The sequence below is a fragment of the Ictalurus punctatus genome, chromosome 1, assembly GCF_001660625.3.
Source record: "Ictalurus punctatus breed USDA103 chromosome 1, Coco_2.0, whole genome shotgun sequence".
NCBI lineage: Eukaryota > Metazoa > Chordata > Actinopteri > Siluriformes > Ictaluridae > Ictalurus > Ictalurus punctatus.
Window position 1 is genome coordinate 32,719,068 of NC_030416.2, and position 22,121 is coordinate 32,741,188.

General features: G+C 38.5%; 1 protein-coding gene across 6 annotated transcripts in view; it reads right to left on the reverse strand.

Moving 5' to 3' along the window:
• Nucleotides 1-19,915, reverse strand: part of pfkpa (phosphofructokinase, platelet a) — a 45,486-nt gene extending 25,571 nt beyond the window's left edge. For 2 of the 6 annotated variants that reach the window (XM_017480741.2, XM_047158414.1), the window contains exons 1-9: nt 19,686-19,913; nt 10,276-10,349; nt 7,975-8,052; nt 6,598-6,787; nt 5,786-5,951; nt 4,937-4,981; nt 4,396-4,504; nt 3,004-3,099; nt 169-261 (exon numbers count right to left, since the gene is read on the reverse strand). In XM_017480741.2, the coding sequence (XP_017336230.1) occupies nt 169-261; nt 3,004-3,099; nt 4,396-4,504; nt 4,937-4,981; nt 5,786-5,951; nt 6,598-6,787; nt 7,975-8,052; nt 10,276-10,349; nt 19,686-19,776 (942 nt within the window). In that variant the 5' untranslated portion in view covers nt 19,777-19,913. Of the gene's footprint in view, nt 1-168; nt 262-3,003; nt 3,100-3,313; nt 3,410-4,395; nt 4,505-4,936; nt 4,982-5,785; nt 5,952-6,597; nt 6,788-7,974; nt 8,053-10,275; nt 10,350-19,685 lie in introns of all 6 variants that reach the window. The other 4 variants (XM_017480761.2, XM_053684010.1, XM_017480751.2 and 1 more) reach the window with 4 other exon arrangements.
• Between the last annotated feature and the right edge of the window lie 2,206 nt (nt 19,916-22,121).

The window sequence follows — 22,121 nt, forward strand, 5'->3', positions numbered from 1 at the left end:
CAGTCAGTTATCGCACTTCATATTCTCTAGTCCTCATGACCAAGAGATAAAACACAAGTCTGTAAAATCTAAACACTCCAAACCTTTTAATGTACTTAGACTAAAATGACAGCTTTTGCAAGTGCAAGTACGTCCAAGCAGGGATCACACACACATTCATTCTCTCACCAGGATTCTGTCGAAGGCTGATGGCGTTCCTCCTCTCTGGACGTGACCCAGGATAGTCACACGTGTATCAAAGCCCAGGCAGCGGACCACTAGCTGTAGAGGAGAATTGAATATAAAAAAAAAAATAAAAATAAAAAAATAAAAGAATTAGACATAAAACAGACTCAGAAATTTCAAGTAATGGATGTCTGATGTAGACAGTGAAATGTGGAAAATACAGAATCTCTCAAAGCAAGGTCAAACACAGTTAAATCTGAAACCAAGGGAACAGCAAGAATGCTTTAGGTTTTAAAGGGAACCCCAACTATTAAGTCTTCTATGGCTTATTATATTAATGCTGACATCCGCTATATAAATCCACTATACAAAAACACTCTAGATGTCAGGGTTTTTTTTTTTTTTTAAATAACAAAAATCTTTGAACTCATAAGTCACCATTGCTGTTTACATCACAATGCATTCTGGGTAGTGACATCAAATGGTTGCAACGGTCTTGATTCTACAGCAACCCTACAGAGATATAAACATGTCTTCAGCCTTTTCAATTTGAACCCGAGCGTAACATAAGCAAGGAGGCTAATATAGATGACTTTACTCAAAATGTACATCAAAATGAAGACGGTCATCGACTCAGAGTGCACTGCGTATGTCACATAATGGCGGCCTCCGTAGGTTAAAATATGCATTCAATATTAAGGATTTTAAAAGTAATTAACATATTTCATGTGTTTCTAACAATGTATTTTAGTAGGAGAGGGCAATTACTGCGTGTTAAGGCCTACAAGTCTTCATAGTCGAGGTTCCTTTTAATGATTTAACCAGGAAAACATCTGAGCAATCAGACAGCACTAGGCAAGAAAATCTGGGAATTAAATCTGGGAGTTTGTGGCATGCATAAGCAAACGTTCACTGAAGAGCTGCCATGCATGTGCAAGTCATCAAGGAACGAACAGCAAACGAAGCATGTTTACTATTAACAAGCGCGTACAGCGAGTGCAACCCAACTCCTGCAAGACCTGTTTAACTAGCGCGATGGCCAAGTATGACCTTATCATCATTATATTCTTTGCGCTTCTTTAGTTTTTCCACTGGAGCTACAAGGCTAAAAATATCCAAATCTTCATACACATACCTACATAAACATTACGTACAGTATTTTTTTTACAAACAACAAAAATATCTACGAGAATGAATAAATTACAAGCTTTTAAAAGCATCCCAAATCTGTCACACACTTGTCTACGGTGCCTATAAAGTTTTTGGGAAACGGGCAAAATCTCACGCAAAAACCAGGCATTGCTAATTGGCTAAATTCCGTTCGAGTACATCAAACTGAATATTTAAAAATCAGCCATATTTCCTGTTTCTACACATGTTTTTTAAGGTTTTTGTGTGAACCTTCCTTAAATGAATACTTTATATATGAGGAAGAGAAGTAGACTTTGCTTGATGCTGCATGCATGGCTAATAAATAAATACTTCAAGGTTCTCCACACAGAATGCAGCATAATTGCACATGAAAACAGTAAATAGCTTAGTACACCTGACCCACATGGCACCCAAAAAAGACCAAGACTATTTCAAGCTTAAAATGAGTAAAAATGGCGAAAAATAGGTTTAATATTCTTATTATTTTGTTTATTGTGCTCATATAATATGAAATACTAGATAAATTGTAATATATGTATTTAAGATATTTTCACTTAACATAAATACATTTTTTTGCAGTGCAAGGTGGACTCGAATCAGAAGGCAGCTTCCTAGGTGATATCTTGTCTGCATTTTTGGGACGGTCTGTCGATAAGCAGCATATTTGGTGCCAGCTTCGCATGTATCCTATGTGAATTTGTTTGAGATCACAGTTTTATGAAAATTTCGACAAGAGTGGATGAAACTGTTGATCCAATGTTTGAGCTAACTTTTATTTACTGATTTTCAAACATTTAAAAATATATATATATATATATATTGTGTTTATCGTTTGTTCAAAGTCGTTCTGTTGTTAAAATTAACTACTAATATCACAGCGTATACATAAGGGATAATCCATGGCTAGGTGTGAATTACACGATTTTAATGCACGACATAGAGGAAAAGAACCACCCCCGTGATGCGGAGTGCATTAAAATTGTGTAACGTACTCCTAGCCCGCTTATACCATGGTGACTTGCGAGCATTGACAAGTTAAAGCTGTCACTGATGTTTGCAGTGCAAAATCTGACTGAAAAGATAAAAATAACGGTTAATTTTCGTTAGTTATTTTATATACGGGTCGTTATATCTAGAATTACACCCGCTGTAAATCATAACAGAGATAAAGTAGTCCAATAAGAATACATTTATTTGAAAGAATTATAGTTAATAGTTATTAAAGCGCGAAAGAAAGAGAGAGAGAGAATGTGCACATGGGAATTACCTGCCTTTGTGCCGCTTCTCTACTAATAATGAAGCTGTGAGTGTAACTGTTTGTTACTTTGGTTACAGTTGTTTATAGGCAGCGATTTAATTCAGAACTACCTGTGCATTAAACGGCTTGAACGCACACCTTCCAGCCAATCAGAATTGAGTAGTCAGACAAACCATGGTATAAATCTATTTAAGGTTCATCTTCTAACGTATAATAATTAAGTTCTGTTATTATGCGATGGACAATTAGGGATGAGGGGAGAGCGTATGACTTGCTGGTTAGCAGAGTGAGTTTACTACAGCTACTTTACCACACAGCTTCCCAAAGAGGTAACAAAGCTACACAGTGAAGCCACAGATAAAGGCCGGGAGCGGTCAAAAGTCAGGTCAATGCAGGAGTTGTGCTGCCAACAAGCCTGATGTACTTACATCTTTCACACGATCTGTGGTTATAGGCTTGTTGCTACGATCAATGGCGCCCTCGGCTACTATTATGATATTCAGCCTTTTTCTTCCTGCCCGATTCTATGAGTGACGAAAGACACATTACATGAAATCGGACAAAACAAGGCGCCGGGGGGTCCCAAAGCTAGAGACCGTACGGTGGAAGCAGTTCGGCTCATTTTTTTTTGTTGTTCGTTTGTTTTTAAGGACCAAATGTGAATTTTATTTACTGAAGCTGCTTTCATTGAGGTCTCCACGCATTTGTTCTCCCCTGGCTGCATGATCCAGTACTCACATCCTTCAAGAAACTAGACGTAATTGCTTTCCCATGTCTGTCAATGGCTCCCTCTGCCACTATGATAATGTTCAGCCTCGAACCTCTGGATCGAGTCTGGGTTCATGAGTGCATTTCAGTATAACATGGACACAAAACATCCGAGAAAGACAACGTCAGGGGGAGATCACTTTCAGATAAATTACCCTGAAAAAGAGCTGCATGATCATGAACAAAAACAGGATCACAATTACTTTGCTCAAGAGTTAATTCACTATTATATAGACAATAAATTTAGGGATGGGTCAGTTTAAATTCGGAGCGGTTTGTAATGCTCGAGCCCTCTGTTGCAGAATTTATGTATACGATTATAATCATAATATTATAGAATTATATCATGAATATATTATTATATTTTTATATTACAGGTATGAACAGAATATACAACATAAGCCAATACTTACTCACACTGCTTATAGTTTGTAAATGATGAACACAATTACAACCAAAATAAATATATAAGCAATAAATAAATTAGTCAGTTACAGTATGGCATCATGGCTATGATTGGTCCATCCAATCTTGTCTTTAGTTTCAACTGCATACACAAATAAAATTCCTTTTGTCTGCAGTCTCGGTATAAAAAACAGAGACTGGAAGACTAGCATGGAGAGCTGTGATTGGTCAAACAGGTTACCATATAAATGAGGTGCTCATGTGATTTCATAAGTGTCTGTAATTTCATGAGATATGTCTGCAATTGTCCACAGAATAAATAGATAGATAGATAAATCTAACTATCACCAGACTCGATCGAAAGCGATATATAATATAAGCTAGTTAGATAACTTTAGCTATAATAACGTTGGTTATATTTAACTAATGTTGTGATCACTATTAAAATTGTGCAGCTCTACTGTCTTACAATACGCATCAGATTCTAAAGCACATTTTCTCAAAGTCTACAATCAACTCAACCATATATATTAACTACAGAGCCAAAGAGATGCATTTAATAGAAGCTGTATTTAATGGAAAGTATAAAAATGTGAAACTGTAGCTGGTCATATCTGGAGGTGAGGAAAAGCTCGAGTATGGTTTACCGCAGACAGTTTCTCACACATCGTCTCCTCCCAGCCGTCCTCCGGAGGCATCTCGGGAATCAAAACCCAGTCCGCACCGCACGCCAAAGCACTCACCAAGGCCAGGTAGCTGCACAGAGAAACAGGCGAACAACATCTCGTACACGTTACAGTAAAGATTTTAAAGAGGGACTCTCAGTACTAGTAGATGGCTTAGTGGTTAGCCCGTTCGCCTCACACCTCCAGAGTTGGGGGTTCGATTCCCGCCGTGGCGCTGTGTATGCGGAGTTTGTATGTTCTCCCCGTGCTGGTTTCCTCTGGGTGCTTTGGTTTCCTCCCCCAGTCCAAAGACATGCATGGTAGGCTGATTGGCATGTCCAAAGTGTCCATAGTGTATGAATGGGTGTGTGAGCGTGTATGTGAGTGTGCCCTGCGATGGACTGGCACCCTGTCCAGGGTGTACCCTGCCTTGTGCCCGATGCTCCCTGGGATAGACTCCAGGTTTCCCCGTGACCCTGAGAAGGTTAAGCGGTATAGAAGATGGATGGATGGTTCTCCTTACCCGCAGTGTCGACCCATCACCTCCAGCACAAACGTCCTCTGATGGCTGAAATCACACGCAGAAATTCCAGTTAGTATGGCAAATGGTCTTAAATTAAAGATTTTTAAAAAAGCATTAAATATAATGTTGTGAAATAATTTATTATTCTTAAATATTTGTCACCTTGGCTCTTGTGACCTGTTTGGTCGTTATTTTAATTTTTAATATCAGTGAAACAGAAATAATTTTACCAACATGAAACAAAATGTGTATATTAACGAGGTGATCATTTTTATTTCATATTCATTCATATTTATTATTATTATTATTATTATTATTATTATTATTATTATTATTATTATTATTATTATTATTGATAGTAGTAGTAGTATTTAATGTGCCCAGATACCTCATGGAACATGAAAAACACTTACTAATTATAACACTAATAAAATTATAATAAACAACAAGAAAAAGGTAAATAAATTACAATGAAGATAATAATAATAATAATAATAATAATAATAATAATAATATGTAATAACACATAACTATGAGATAAGTACGTAAGAAAACTAAAAGGTAGAGAACACAATAAGAGCTGCATATTGAGTTAATTGGCCTGATTAATTAGTTAAAAGATTATTAATGGTATGTTAAAATCTTATTTAAATTAACTTAAAATTAAATCACCAAAATGTAAGAAAAAAATAACAAACTTCATGTCGAACTCAAGATCTGTATCTAAATCCTTGTATCTAAATTTTCATAAATATTGTTCATACTGCTAATAATTGTGATTTAGACACGTTAGTTATTTATCCATATACAGCATCCATGCTTTAGAGGCTGTAATTTCACAGCTCTAACCTCTGAGCAGTAGTCATGATGGCATCCACCACTTCGATGATTCTGTGGAGAGCAGAGTCTGTGCCGATTGTCATGTCTGTGCCACAGAAGTCATTGTCGATAGATCCCACCATTCCCACGATGTGCAAGGCTGAATATTTCTGTACAGCCTCATCATCAATCAGACCTGACAGGGACATCTCAGAATATAATCAAGCAGCACAGAAATGTTCTTCTCTTTCTCCCTAAATCCAGTGTTTAACAAATAGAAAACTCGTTTCGGGGACATTTTTTGTCAAACATTTCTGCATAGAGATTTGCTTGAGAATGTATAGAGTACTCCTTTGACTCTATTACAATTGTATAACCTTTAATGATCACCTATTACTATTCTATTATGATTTCAACTTCATTAGTGAAGTACTGTAGGCTGATTATCCAGAATAAATTTAATTTTGGTGTAAATTTTCACACACACACACACACACACACACAAACAAACCTTAACCTCAGTAACCAAAATAAAAATATTGTGGCTCTGATTTTTCAGATAATGGTTTGTCATATTTTTGTGAAGACTGGGTGAATGTGAGGACATTTGACACTGGCTTATGATTGTGAGAACATCTGACATTGATGTATCTTTGTGAGAACATTTGTATTGACCTTTCACTTTAAGGACATTTGACACGGACCCATCATTATAAGGGCATTTGACATTAACCTATCATTGTAAGGACAGTTGTCATTAATATGCATGCGCGCACACACACACACACACACACACACACACACACACACACACACAGACACAGACACACAGCACTGCATACCTTGCTGGACAAGCTCAGCAAGCAGGTCGCTCCACTCCTCCCTGAAGAGGTTGGCACCTGTCAGACTGCCGTCTCCACCGATGACACACAGGTTGGTGATTCCATGCTGCACAAGGTTATGGGCTGCCTTCAGACGTCCTTCACGTGTCCTAAACTCTTTACACCGTGCACTTCCGATCACAGTGCCACCCTGATGATGGTGCATAGGATAATATTTTAATGCATATGACATTTAAAAATGAAAAATACAAATAAATAAACTTAAATTAATAAACAGTAAAGGGCTACGCAATAACAGCAAAATAATAAGAACAAAAAAGTTCTATGGGATGCCATAGAAGTATTAGAAGAAGAAGAAGAAGAAGAAGAAGAAGAAGAAGAAGAAGAAGAAGAAGAAGACGAAGAAGAAGACGAAGAAGAAGACATACAGGTGCTTGGCCTCCTAATTATTTGGCTGGGTTATCAAATATTCTGAACACACAGCATTTCTGCAGCGCTACAGCTCTGTCATTTGGTTCAGTTTGTGCATCATGCCTTTAAAAAGAATTTTAAAATGTTTAATTCTTCTAAGATTCAATTCTGTAAGTTGTAGTGGCACATCTATTATGCTTTCTCTTTTTTTTTTTTTTTTAATATATATGTATGTGTGTGTTTCGTGTTACTTATAGCAGGTGTTCCGTGATTCATATAGCAATAACAATAAAAACAGCATCCCCAAAAAATAAATAAATAAATAAATAATTGCTATGACTCAAAACCCACAGTGTGTTCAGTCACTTTTTGCAATCAGATTTTCAAATTTAGAAGTGGCCTGAGACTTCCTCGCTCAGACGCTCAGTTTTTTCGCTCCACACCTGTGACTGCTGTATTTTCACCTGCTTAAACCACAACAGCAAAGCAGAACACACACCAACACCAAGGAATGCCAACAAATATGGACAGGTATAACATAAATATGGAACTCACAAAGGCACCACATTAATAAACAGCCATCTAACTGTACAAAGGCTCAATAATAATAATAATAATAATAATAATAATAATAATGTTTATTGTTTCATAAAGTGAGGAAGACAAAAATGTTCCAGATTAAACTAGATTATGTGACAAGTTTGTCTTTTACACACATCTGTGGCTAGCTAAGGGTTCCTAAATGGTTCTATTAATAACAACCTCTATTATGGAAATATTCTAGTGTAAACTTTACAGTTTCCCCCAGAAACAACCAAAGAACACTTAAGGGGTCTAGATCTGAATGTATATGTTTAAGAGTGTATATGTATTAAATATGCTTCTTGAAAAGGTTTTGCTTGCTTGTTTTTGTGTTTGTGTGTGTGTGTGTTTATCACACATGTTATGTCTTATCATAACACTCACCACTTGCAGCATGCTGGACACACTCTCCCATTTGGCCTCCTTTATGTTATCACCTCCATCCACCATACCCTGATATCCCTGTGGCACACAAGCACGCATGCGCACACACACACACATACACACACACACATACATAATTCATCTCTCAGGTCCCATATCCTTTTATGTCCTTATTAAGTATAATTTAATAATTTATTTTGCTACAAATAATCCTAATCACATCAGACATTTAATAAAAAAATAAATAAATAAATAAAAAGTTGCGTGAGAGGATTGCGCGGATGGCGTGATACCGTGGAGGCTAAGTGAGAGCCCGAAATCTGCAAGTCAGCTAATATGATATCAAAAGTTTGGGAACACTTGGGTTTTCACAAAAGAGATGGAAAACAGACAGACATTGTAAACTCGAGTTAAAGCACTTCGGGAATACGACGAATCTCAGCAACAATTCGCAACACGCCACAATATTAAGACAGATATCTGGAGAAGGAGTTGCTAGTTCAAGTTCGGATATGGTAAGGTCTAACCCGCCTAATCTATTTGGTCTGAATTTTCCCGAAAACTCCACTCGAGCTCAAGTTATAACTGCTTCCATTGCCAGGTTTATATGGATGGATATGTACCCCGATAGCGTTAAATTCCTGACAGTTGTTTCAATTGCACTTTGCATTCCTGCTTTCCTATATGTTCAGGAAATTTAAGCAACGTTTACTTTTCCTGCGATAAAAACTTGGTTCATTTAACAGTTTAAAGTAGTTTGTCATTCTGGCTCGAGATACATTTGAAGTTAAATACTGATAATAATACATTTTAAAAAGTTACTGAATTGAATTACTAAATGGAATCGTTAAGTGAATCGCATCAAATTGAATCGTTCTGAACTGCAAATCAAATCGACTACAAATAAGTAAAGCCTGTCTTGCAGCGGTGTCCTGCTAAAACTGTGCCATTCTTAGTTCCCATAATAGATACTGCTAATCAGTGCTGACCCAGGGAAGTGTGTGTGTGTGTGTGTGTGTGTGTGAGAGAGACAGAGAGAGAAAGAGAGAGAGAGAGAGTGAGAGTGAGACTGAGAGTGAGTGCATGCGAGTGTGGTGGTGGGCTATGATTTTGTGATTTTGTGTTCGTGTTTATTCTTGGAGAGTGGAAGATAAGGCTGGGAGAGGAGATTGGATTAGAGGCATGTTGAGCCTAGACTACAAAATGTTTTCGTGTGTGTGTGAGTGAGTGAGTGAGTGAGTGAGTGAGTGAGAGATAGAGAGAGAGAGTTAGAAGGGTATGCGTACTGTACATGCATGATTGAACCTTTAGTCTGCTTTATAAGCTCACACACACACTTCCCTGGGTCAGCACTGATTAGCAGTATCCATTTAGGGAACTAAGAATGGCAAAGTTTTAGCATGACACTGCTGCGAGACAGGCTTTACTTATTTGGAGCAAATTTAATGGAGATAAAATCTTGAAAAAAATATGTACGCCATCAATATTATGGAAATATTTATAAAGACGTTACATCTATAAGAAGTAGGGGTGTGAATCTTTGGGTTGACAGTGAGTCGATTTGATCCAGAACGATTCGATTTGATTCATTTAACGATTCCATTTGGCAATTCAATTCAGTAACTTTTTTTAAATGTATTGTTCACAGTATTTAACTTCAAATGTATCTCGAGCAAGAATGACAAACTACTCTAAACTGTTAAATGCACCATGGTTTTATTGCAGGAAAAGTAAACATTTCCTAAATTTCCTGAACATGTAGGAAAGCAGGAATACAAAGTGCAATTAAAACAACTGTCAGGAATTTAACTGTCAGAGATTCACAAAAGTTACTTTAAACCGCCACTAACGATTACTGAATCAAAAATCATACTTCAAGATCGATGCATACGAATCAGCAGGATTAGTAATCGATGCATCAGCAAAGTGAGTGAATCGTAACACCCCTAATAATTTTTTTTTTTTTTTAATAATAATAATAATAAAAAGGTATTTACACTTATAAAGACCTTTTAAGAAATGAAAAGGATTCTTCAGGGGTTATTTTAGGGTTGACTGATAGGGTTCTTTTAGGGCTGAAGATATTTAAAAACTTCAAATAAAGTGCTACACTATTTATTATGAGATATACTCTAACAAAAAGTGTGAAATATTCAGCAATATGCCAAACCATAACGGTTAGTGTTAAGTTGCGCAATGAATACCACATGCTGTGACTCGTGTGTCCTCAGATCACCGCTTAATATTTCTTCCGTTCTGCTTTTAATAGACATGACACATGTATGGTCAAACCTAACTTACCTCATGAATGAAGTAGACTTTGGCTCCTACATAGATTCCCATTCGCACCACAGCCCTTACGGCTGCATTCATACCTGTGACACACACACACACACACACACAAAAAAAAAAAAAAAAAAAAAGAAACACAGCAAAGATTAGCAGTGCATATGAGAAAGAGTCAACAGCCCCAGTGACTAAAGCATCCTCATCCAAATATTCATCCAAAATCCAAATACACTGATAGGAAGATGGTCACAGGTCCTTTGGATGAGTATCAAGGCTGGACAGTTATGAGGAAAAGTCCAGCTAACGTGTACCTATAAATGAGAAACGGAAAGTGTACTACAAATGCTAAAAACACAAGCACTTGCAGTGAAGAACCATCCATCCACCCATCCATTTTCCATACTACTTATCCTACACAGGGTCGTAGGGGAGCCTGGATCTTATCCCTGGGAACTTGGGGCACAAGGAGGGGGACACCCTGGATGGGGTGCCAACTCATTACAGGGCAAAAGCATGCACACAATATATAATGAGGCCATGAGAGACAACATTATGGTCATGAAGTTGTAATGTGTCATATACAAAAAAAATTTTTTAAAAATAATAATACAATGGTGCCAAAGGATCAGAAAGATAAAAGGGGTTTTGATGGTGTGCTCAATCTTTTGTTTAGTACTGCGCTGTATTCCTCTGTCTGTCTGTCTGTCTGTGTGTGTGTGTGTGTGTGTGTGTGTGTGTGTGTGTGTGTGTGTGTGTGTGTGTGTGTGTGTGTGTGTGTGTGTGTGTGTGTGTGTGTGTGTGTTACAGCTCGCTCTCTCTCACTCACTGCCATGTTTGGTAAAAGCAGAGTGCGTCCCGAATCCTCTCACTCCCTCGCTCTGAGGGTTTTGAGAGAGGTCGCTCAAATTCCTAACGTGGAATTGAGAGACGGTGGAGGAACAGAAATGCCAACCCATAATACTCTTTACTTTAAAACTCCTGTATGTTCTGTCTATGGTGAAAACCTAAAAATCCTTAAACGTACTAAGGCCCTTCTTCACAGTTGTTTGCCAAACACTAAAATATTTGATGATTTAGAACATAATATTGGTACTAAGCAACAAGTCAAACTGAGACCAAACACTAGGACCACTACAGACAAAAAACCCCCGTTTCTCACCAGCTATGTTTTATAATGCTGTTGAATTCTCAGATCTGATTGGTCAGAAAGTGTAATTCAGGATGCAAGGTAATCAGGTTTATATCAATCAGTCCGTATAGGATTTTGCTGAGTTTTTTTGTGATAGTTGAATTGGAGAAATTGCAATTGCATGCTCTTTCGTAGTGATGTTTGTTGCTAAATGAGACCTTTTAGTTGTATTCAAGTTCAACGCACGTGAATCGAAGAGGGCTTTGGCTGAATGTGCATTGTGATGATGTCACATCTGTGGAAAATCTGCATGTTTTTCATCCCCAAACTCCTCCAAAATTTTGTGGAGTTTGCTTGATTTTGCGTTAATTTCTATGACACAAAATGACAAAATCCTGGAGGGACTAGTTAATGCGCTCAGTCTGATATGATATCCTTTCAATCGGAACAAATTACACATGGACTTGTACGGCACACGCTCCACATAAGTGCTGTGTAATTGTTGATATGGTGATGTTTTCTGTGATGAGATGTTTAACATTTATAGAAGTCAGAGGTAATGTTGTAACTTCAATGCTGTTTTCCGTCACGGGAAACTCTTCAAAACAGAGTTTTTTACACTTTCAGGCTTCTCTGTACCATGACAAGTTAATAAGAATGCATTAATAAAATGCATTTTTTTTTGTCTTATTAACTTCAAGAGAGAGAAAGAGAGGCTCATGAGAGAACGGCTGTTTATAGTTGCTACAACACAAGTGATAACAGGAAATAACTTTGTTTCATTGACATGCCCAAACATCACACGCAACTATAAACTAAAAAAAAAAAAAAAAAAAAGTAAAACATGTCATAATGATTTAATTAATTAATTGCTTAAAGTTTCTGTGTTATAATAGGAATAGAACAGTTCAGGGTGTGCTGTTATAGGAAAATAACAACTTCAGGGTGGTAACAGCAACCCTCCAAGAAAAGTTCCATCACATCACTGCATCATTGCCCAATTTCCTTTAACAGCACGTCTCAAAGTGTTTTATTTCTTACAAGGCACAAAGTCACCCTCATAATTTTTTTTCTAAATGCATCCAGTTACTATGTCTCTTCCTTGGTGATGAGTTTTCGTGCTTTCTATCATGCTGACGCTCCATCCGAGGAACCTGCGGGTCTTTGCAAACCGGCTGGTGTCCTTCAGCAACATCACCACCAAACCCCCAGAGGGTTTAAAATCAATACATGTCACCTGATCCTGCTGGTGATCTTCTGCAACTGCAGAAAACCCTGTGGGTCTTATTAAATTGTGCTGACAGCATGAATGTTGGCTTCTATATTTGACTATCCGCTGCTGAGGTACTGACTGAATAACCTGGTGTGTGAGCTTAAGAGTAAAGCAGGAATTCACGGCTTCAACATCTCATTTTCTGCTAATGTCATAAATCAGAAGAGACACATTTGCTTTATTCAGTACAATTTTCATCATGATAATGCTGTGACAAAAACCGATGGTCTTGAATAAGTTAATATGACGCGATCGCCAGTGGCATGTTTAGCGCCTTTGTGACCTAAAATGGCCGACGGTGTCATAAGTTTAGGAAAAGCGAACCCTGTTACGACATGTGCCCAAAACTCACCGGTAAGACCCACACTGCATTGTAGGATTACTATGAGAGAATCTATCATATAATCTGATGTGCAGCAAACAAATCGTACAGCCTGGCACAGAATTCAAGATTTTACTCGCATCATCTCATAAAGTCCGAGAATATACACTTATAAATCCAGTGAGAAGCAGGTGTAAACTGTGATTTTTAAATTTGGCACAGGAGTCACAAAACTAATTTAGCTGCTATGTTGGGTAAGCTTCATGCAAATGCTCTGAAAGTGTCTACCAGTAATGAGGTTAATGCAAAACTCACAACCATCCCGCATCACATCAGATCCACACACTATGATGGCGTAGTCAATAAGGATAATTCTCGCTTCGTGTTTATTTAATCGGTTTCTTGTATACCATCATGTTTTGTTCAAAACTTTTAGATCTATCCCTAACCATTCTTGTTACTCTTGCTAAAAACTGTAGATGACCAGATTTAGAATACAAGTGCAGAAATGCTGTTATTTATTTACAGTTTTCACTGTACTACATTGCAATTTGTCCAAAAACCTATCTGTGTATTTCAGTAATTGAAACACACTTTAACTGCCCATGTGCCCACTGTAGCCTCAGTGTGGAACCTAATGTGGTCTTCTGGTGTTGTAGCCCTCAAGTTTGGCATGTTGTGCATTCTGGGATATTTTTCTTGGTTATGTAAGTTACCGTAGGCTTTCTGTCAGCTCATACCAGTTTGCCATTCTTTTCAGCAGAACTACTGCTCACTGGATGTTTTCTGTTTTCTGCACCACTCTGTGTAAACTCAAGGAGTCTGTGTGAAATTCTTAGATCAGCGGTTTCTGAATTACTCATACCAACTTCTCCATGGAGATTTTCTGATGTTTGATGTGAACATTAACTGAAGCTCTTGACCTGTATCTGGTTGATTTTGTGTACTGCGCTGCTGCCACATCATTGGCTGATTGGAAAATGGCATGAATGAGAAGAACCAGACTCAAAGGGGAACCCATTCTCTTCTGGGTGACACTGGATAGTGGGGTTACTGTATATAAGTAATATAATAGTTAACAGTACTGTATATATTATAAAGCCAACAGAAAGATATTATGTGTTTGACGATTAAACCGTCAGCATTTTTTTTTTTTGGTCTGGCTTCTTTAAAGAAGACGGAAATTTGAATAAATCCGATTTCTCCCTCAAATTTAAACTAATACCTGAGCAAAGCATTGTGTAAGAAACCTCTCACTGTTAACTGATTATACGTTATCTTGTGTTACCTGATTAGCAACTTGTCACAAACAGCAATAAATTCTAACTAACATGAAGCTGACAGATGTTTCGTACCTTGAAATTGCCACTGCTGGCAACTCATTCACATGTACACTTCCATCTGTTTGTATTTTTTATGGTTTTATTGGTGCATTTTCAAGGTGGACTTGGGTTATTATCTACCAGGCAAGGGTCATGAGGAATGACATGTATATAATAAGATTGACATTGTTACAATGTGCCCGTGTGTGCAGTCCAAACAATCACAAGGTGAAAAATATGCTGGCATTTTTCCCCCCAGACACGCCTGTGAACCAAACTGTTTAAACCAATGACGTCACTGGGTCAAACTGATTAAATTATGAAGCATACATGTGTGGGTGGCGGGAAAGCAATTCCCCAAATGTGGAGACAGGTTATTTGTCTCTATTCTATTTTTAGGGCCGATTCAGAAAGAGCAACAAGAGCAGCGGTCATCTAAATATGTCAATGACTCTCCTGTAATATACCAGATGGTTAATTATGACCTCTTCAACTATAAATTTCTACGTGTGTCACATTTAACACGTCTGAGGCTGCTTTCACACCAGGTGTATTTTCCTCAACCACTGCTCGCTGTGTAACATGCAACGTGTGGGGAAGTGGCTGCCTTTTCAGAATAAGTACTGAATGGCTTCAGGCTCTTTTTATCTCCCAACCAATCAGATCATGGCTTAGCAGGGGGGAGAAACAACATGAAAAACAGCGCAAGTAGAAAACATATCATCATCAATGTTTGGGGAGATTTAAGATCTGTTGGAGATGATTTGATTTTAATATTGCCATGTTATTAGAGATTAGTAGAGAATGTTTTAGAGAACTAGTGCTGCTGCCTTGTTTCAGAAATACGCTGAACAGCTGTAGACCAAAAACTATATTGCAAACGGTTACCTCATGAAGACATGGTGCGCCAAGGTTGAAATGAAAGAACTCGAGTGTCCTGCAGAGTCATGACCTCAACCCCACTGAACACCTCTGGGATGAAGTGGATGCACAAGAGGCCTCCTCACTTGACATCAGTGCCTGACCTCACTAAAAGCCTTCCCAGAAGAGTGGAGGTTATTACAACAACAAAGAGAGACTAAATCTGGAATGAGATGCTCAAAAAGCACATATGGGAGTGTTTGTCAGGTGTCCACAAACTTTTGACCACATAGTGTACCTTTGGGGTGGTAAGCGTAACTGATTTATATTAGTCCACATAATACCAGCCTACTGTTGATAATTTTCCTATAACAGCACGTACCCAAGTGTTTAATGCCATACGTGCTGTAGGTTTTTGTGACGATTAGTGGATCACATTCCTATAACATGTATAACAGGGCAACGCCTGTGCATGAAAATCTCTGTCAATACTTGATTCCAGTTTAAGTTTCACAGGGAAAAGTTTCTTGTGGTATATCCATACCGAAGCACAGGGACATCGCTAGGCCTATTTATATTCATCAGCCCCTCCCAAAATCTTCATTAGCTCCATGTAAGCAATTAAATATATCAGCCAATATATTTTCTTTTAGCTTCCCCCCATCAACAGTTCAACTCCATTGCATCTAAAAGCTGTTCCTGGGTTGGCACTAGCACCTGGAGGAGGCTGCTGTACGCGCTACACCTATTTGTCCGTGCGTTTTTCAGTTGACAGACCCACATCGAGTGGCTTCACCCTGGGTGCCTCCCGTCGGCGGACCTCCAGACAGTAAGCACGTCCAAACGCGTGTTCAATTGAGGTAAAGCAATAATTCGCCTTTTTAAAACGTCATGTGACTGCCTTTGTCAGACTGAAATCGGACTGAAATCGAACTTCCGAAATCGGACTTGTAGCTCGACTTCGTCCAGCATGTATACACTTTAATCGAACCATTCTGTTGGTCTGCGAACGATCCACACACTACACAATTTACTGTTTTTTGGCTACATAGTACAGACATTTTTGCCTTTTGTTGGTGTTTGATAGATGGGGACAAAGTGGACTTTAATTTCTTTATTTTATATAATTTAACTAAGTCATACTATATCAGTCTCCAACACAAATTATGAGACAGGTATACCTTGACCAATTCCACATGGACATTCCCGCAGTGGTATCTGGGACTACGGTTGCTACTATGGCCTTGAGACTGCAATTACCACATGCAGTTTTGCACTCAGGTCTCCTTTAATGAGCAGTGGACTAGTTCAAGAAAGACTTCATGTAAAAACCATAATGAACTTTCTTTTACTTTCACACTATCCGTTGTTACCCAGATGAGGATAGGTTCCCTTCTGAGTCTGGTTCCTCTCAAGGTTTCTCCCTCATATTATCTTAAGGAGTTTTTCCCTCACCACCTTCGTCAGCGGCTCGCTCAATAGGGATAAATTCACACACTTAAAATCTGTATCCTGTGTTTCTGTTTCTGTAAATCTGCCTTGAGACAATGTCCATTGTAAAAAGTGTTATACAAATAATGTTTAATTGAATTGAAAAACGATTATTCAGGGTTGAAGAAGAATAATCATGATTTTAAAAACAGAGAAGAAGATCATGAGAATGGTTAGGAATGATGAAGTCATACAGAGTAAATTGATGATGTTGGATGTCTGGATGGAAATGGGAAAGTGTGTGAGTGTGTGTGTGTATGTGTGTGTTAGTCAGTGTGTTTCCATGGACAACAATAATCCACTATTAACCTGATTAAGACAATACTCTGATTAGGAAACTACCATGTAAACAGCAATTTTTAATTACCTTAATCTGATTAAAGTCATACTCGAAGTAAACACAAATCGAATTAAGTATTCCTTATACTTAATAAGTATGGAAGTGGAGTATTCCTGTTTTAGTCGCATTATCGACGTGTATTAAAGACATGTACACACCTTAATCACACTATTAACATCGTGTGAGAGTTTTCACCGCATTTTGCGACAGAACATGTACACACACAAGAGTACTCAACCGTTTTACGGCAAAAAAGAGAGCACGGCTGCGTCCCAAACCGCGTACTTACCTACTATAGGCCTGTAGCAGGAGAAATACATGTATCTCGGCTACTATATAGACGGTAAGTACGCGGTTTGGGACGCAACCCACAGCTTCAAGCAGTTGTCTATTTGCACGTATAGCATGACAAATAATTAACCGCACTTGAAGCGTTTGCAAAAAATAATTAAATAAAAACACCCAAAACTGTATACGGTTCCATAACGAAGACGAACTGTATGTTGATACGTGAAATTCTGGAGGGACGTCGGATGGCGTGGCGCGGTGACGTAATGACGTGTGCTGTTAATTGCTCGATGTTCTATAACATGTTAAACGGGTACATGAGAGGAGTATTGTAAAAGCGACTCATGTAAACACCTTAATCACAATACTGTCTTACTCACAGTAAGGTCAAGAATTAGATTACTGCTGTCCATGTAAACGTAGTCAGTAATGTATCGTTCGTGAACGATTCGTTGACTTTGAACAAATCTTTAATATGACTCATGAACGAGTTGTCTCAGAGTGATTCGTTCATTTTTTGACCACGCAACAGCAACAACCCCATAGGTTCTCTACCGGAAACAGAAATGATTAGTTCACGTCTCGAGTCTTCGGGTTCGAGACGTTCGTTCTTCCGGTGGCCACCATGCGATACCAGAAACAGAAATGATTAGTTCATATCTCACGTCACAGCCCCACTGCATTCCGCCAATGAGGTGCTCACAGGATTAACGAACGACTCGAACCCAAAGACTCGAGAGATGAACTAATCATTTCTGTTTCTGGGGAACAGACGTGACAAATGTGACGTGACGAAATAATGAATAACTCGAACTTACAGACTGCATACCCTGAAGACTTAATGCTAAGCTATAAATTAATTAATTTGTTTCTCATAACTGAGCCTTGGTTGCATTAGCCTATAGTTTATTTTTTATTCCATATGTGATCAACGTTTGCATAAGTACTAGATGTGTTGGGGAATTTTACATGTAACATTTTAATTATATTCTTCTTAAATGAACGAAATGACTCGAAAAAATATCCGTTCGTTTTGCTGAACGAGATTCAAAGAACCGAGTCAGTAAAGTGATCCGAACTTCCCATCACCGGTCTGTTCGTGTGTATAAGAGTTTCCCACCGCAGGCTGACGTGCTGTCACTCTCGTACTCCTACAGAGAAACCGCGCGCATGACTGTGCGTTTCCGCCACTTGGGTTGCCAGATTTCCACAATTTTGCTATCATCACTACACCGGTGCACTAAACGTGGTCATATGGGGTGTGTGTGTGTGTTACTAAATTAACATTCCTTGACAGGAATTTAAAGTGATATCAACATTGCTTGTATTTCCTCATTTGCAAGTCGCTTTGGATAAAAGCGTCTTCTAAATGAACAAATGTAAACAAACTGTTAACCTCCAACATGGCAACTCCACGTTAGACAGGTAACTGCAGCTCATCACGTAGCCTCCTTGATCATGTCATTTCCGCTGATATTTAAACCTTAACTTCCAATAAAATATTCGAAGATTATGACGGGTTGTGAAGGGTTGAACTGAGCTAAACTAGGACGACTTCCTGGTTTGGAGTTAAAGACAGGAAATCAAACGGACAACTGGATAAAACCCGCTTTTATTGCGTTCATTTTTAATGGGGTGGCTATGGGTTGTCATGGCGATCACACGTTGCGCACTGTTTTCGCATACGAGGCGATTTAGTAAGCTAGTATGCGTTTTTCCCAACGCAGCCTACGTGATGGTCACGACTCCGCAATGCAGTGCTGGGGATTTTTAACCACCCGAGGCACCTCAGAAATGTCTTGTATTGTATTAAACTGTATTAGGATCTGGATAAACAGGCTGTAAGCCGAATTAGCTTTTGAAAAGACACAGGTAAATAAATCTTCTGTATATGCGACCTTTGCATACTCCAATCTACTCTGTGCATGTGCACGTGATAGCAAAACTTGTTGACGTCCAGGGGATGCTATTAAATACATATAAAAATACATTTAAATACATCACACCCCAACAGTAAGTTTAGGTTTAAACCCACACGGGCTGTCATTAAGGTGAGTAGCTTAATTCCTGCTTTAAAAAAATACAATGTTAGTTTCTACTTATATCCCGCTTTGAAATAAGACGAATTTAGTTCTCAGATTATATTTAATTACCCTTGGTTAAATATTAGTTTTAGTTAAGCTCTGTCTACGCTGTTATCACCAGAACAGAGCAGTCTGTGGTGGTTTAATTGTCCTTTACAATGTCACGGACAACGTTGTCAAATACTGGCTGCATTCCAATACAGCCTTAGTCCACTACATAGGGTATAGAGGCGCCATTACATTGGGCCCTACTAAGTACACATATATAGGGACTAGGCAGCCTTTTTTTAGATACATCCCTAGACACGGTACCTTGAGCATCTCCTCCGCTCGTCAGCACCGCTATGGCTTTCCCAGCTCCGGAGAGATTCTCAAAAAACTTCTTGGTGTCAGGCTTCGACATTTTCGTTCCACAGAAACAGCGAAACGGAAATGTATTTACAGAAATAACTGATACGAGTTAAAATTGTGCCGTTTGACTGACACCGTCCGCCCCCCTTTTCCCGTCTCTCTTATGCACCGCTTTGGCACGTCCGCTAACTGTGCGAGAGCTCATTACCATACCAGGACGGACTGAGAAATCGTCCAATGGCGTGGCACGTCATGGCTGACGCTTATTCGCGTCCCCCAATAAGATCTGTCATAGGTGGGATGCTTTCGCGTAGGATTACATGATGTGGGCGGGACAAATAAGTACGCCTCGACTGGATGGTGTATGATGGTGGATCGTGTTGCATCTTTAACCTTACGGGTCCTCTCTCTGTGTTTAAAATAATGTTTTATAAACATCAGTACAAAACATTCCCCCCTACACCCTTTTTGAAAGTCACAAAATAACGCAGATATAAGTGTTTAATAATAAAAGATTAAAACACTTTAATGCAGATTAATGGGCTTGACATTCATAAGAAAAATACTAAGCCCAATACAAATACCATAATAGACACTTCATATAGTTACAAACATTTACATTTGTGGCAGATGCCTTTCTTCAGAGCGACTTACAGAAGTACTTTGAAGTCTCTATCAATAAATACATCCCGATACCAGTTCACTAGACCAGGGGTTCCCAAACTTTTCCAGGGCAAGGCCCCCCAAATGGCATTACCATTTGACCGAGGCCCACCTTTTGTAAGATGTCTTTAAAACACATTAAATATACAGACTTCTGAATAGGTGAGATTCATCTGTGTTTTCAGTCTGATACAGGAAGCTACAGGAAGCCAATGGAGGAAGTGTAGCAATGGGGTTGTGTGGGAGAACTTAGGAAGTTTGAAAACAAGTCATGCAGCTGCATTCTGGATCAGTTGCAGTGGTCAGATAATGCTCAGAGGCAGATCTGTCGGGAGCGAGTTGCAGTAGTCCAGTCTCTAAATAAAGTGGTGCAGGGATGACGTCAATTTGTACCGGTGCTCTGTGCTCTGTGATCAAGAAAAGTTTACAATACTAACACGTTTTGTCCATCAAGATCATTTTCACAAATTAACACAACGTTATAAATACAATTGCCAGAAATAAAAAGCTAGCCATATGCTTTAAATGAATGACACCATGGTCGCTCGACTTCAACGTCACCACCACCAAGCTTCCAACAACTTTTCCAAACATGATTTAAAAACATTTTCCATAATACTATAAATTGATAAACTGACAAATCTAATAACTGCAAGAACACGATACTGTAAACGCAGACTAGTGAGTATTATATTTTCCTTTTCAGGCATGACGGCGTTTATTGTCCCAGGTACCGTATGTAGTCCCATTTGACAACTTATTAGCAATCGCCTTTTTCAATACATGTAAAAAAAATCATGAGTGGGGTATTACAGGTGTATTTTATGTTGTAGAATAAAACTTGAAAATATTTTGAGCTTGTGTTCACCACAGACCTTATTTCAGGCTTTTAGCCAAAATCCCATTAAAAAATCCCACTCACTTCGGGACGATGGAAACGGAAATTCTAAAATGCTAAATTGTTTCTTAGAGAACAAATCTAAATAAACTCTCCATAGACCTGCACAGGCTTCTGAGTGATTCTAGCCCCTGGTGTACGATACTAATTAGCAACAGTAGCTAATACAGGATCTAGATTTGTCTAATATGTATAGTCGTTATTGTCGTTACATCAAGGGAAACATCACATTCAGCTTTGTTGATGTAAATTGATAGGTAAGAAATATCATATGATAGACTGTGCAGTTACGCAAAAACAATATGGGTGTGCTATGCAGCACAATGTGAAGTGTATAACCACATGGTCTGGAGTGTTATTTCGCTGATGCCACAGCAATGTTTCATTCATTAATGAATGACACATTGCACATTTTAATGGTTTGTAGTTGGATGTAATGTTGTGGTTTACCATTAATTTACGTTAGTGCTGGAATTACTGTAAGAGCTGTGCTGTACAAAAATAATGCACAACTTCTGATCAATCAGATTCGAGAATTCAACCATGCATTGGTATAAAGTATAATAATGGAAAATGATTATCATAAAACATGTTCTACTTGTGGAAATGGTTTAGAGCTTCTTCAGGAGAGACGTTATGCTGTTATGGCTGCCTGAAGTGCAGAAAAAGCTTTAAAGGGTAATGAAACCTCCCTCTTTCAGCTCAAGTCTATCTCTCAATGTTTTTGAAAAATTCAGCTTAAATAGGCGTGGTTGGCTGTGCAAAGAAGGGGGGGATTTGGTGTGGCAGTGAAAGGCAGGGAAAGGCAGGGGAGGAAGAGGGGGGTGAGAAGTGTC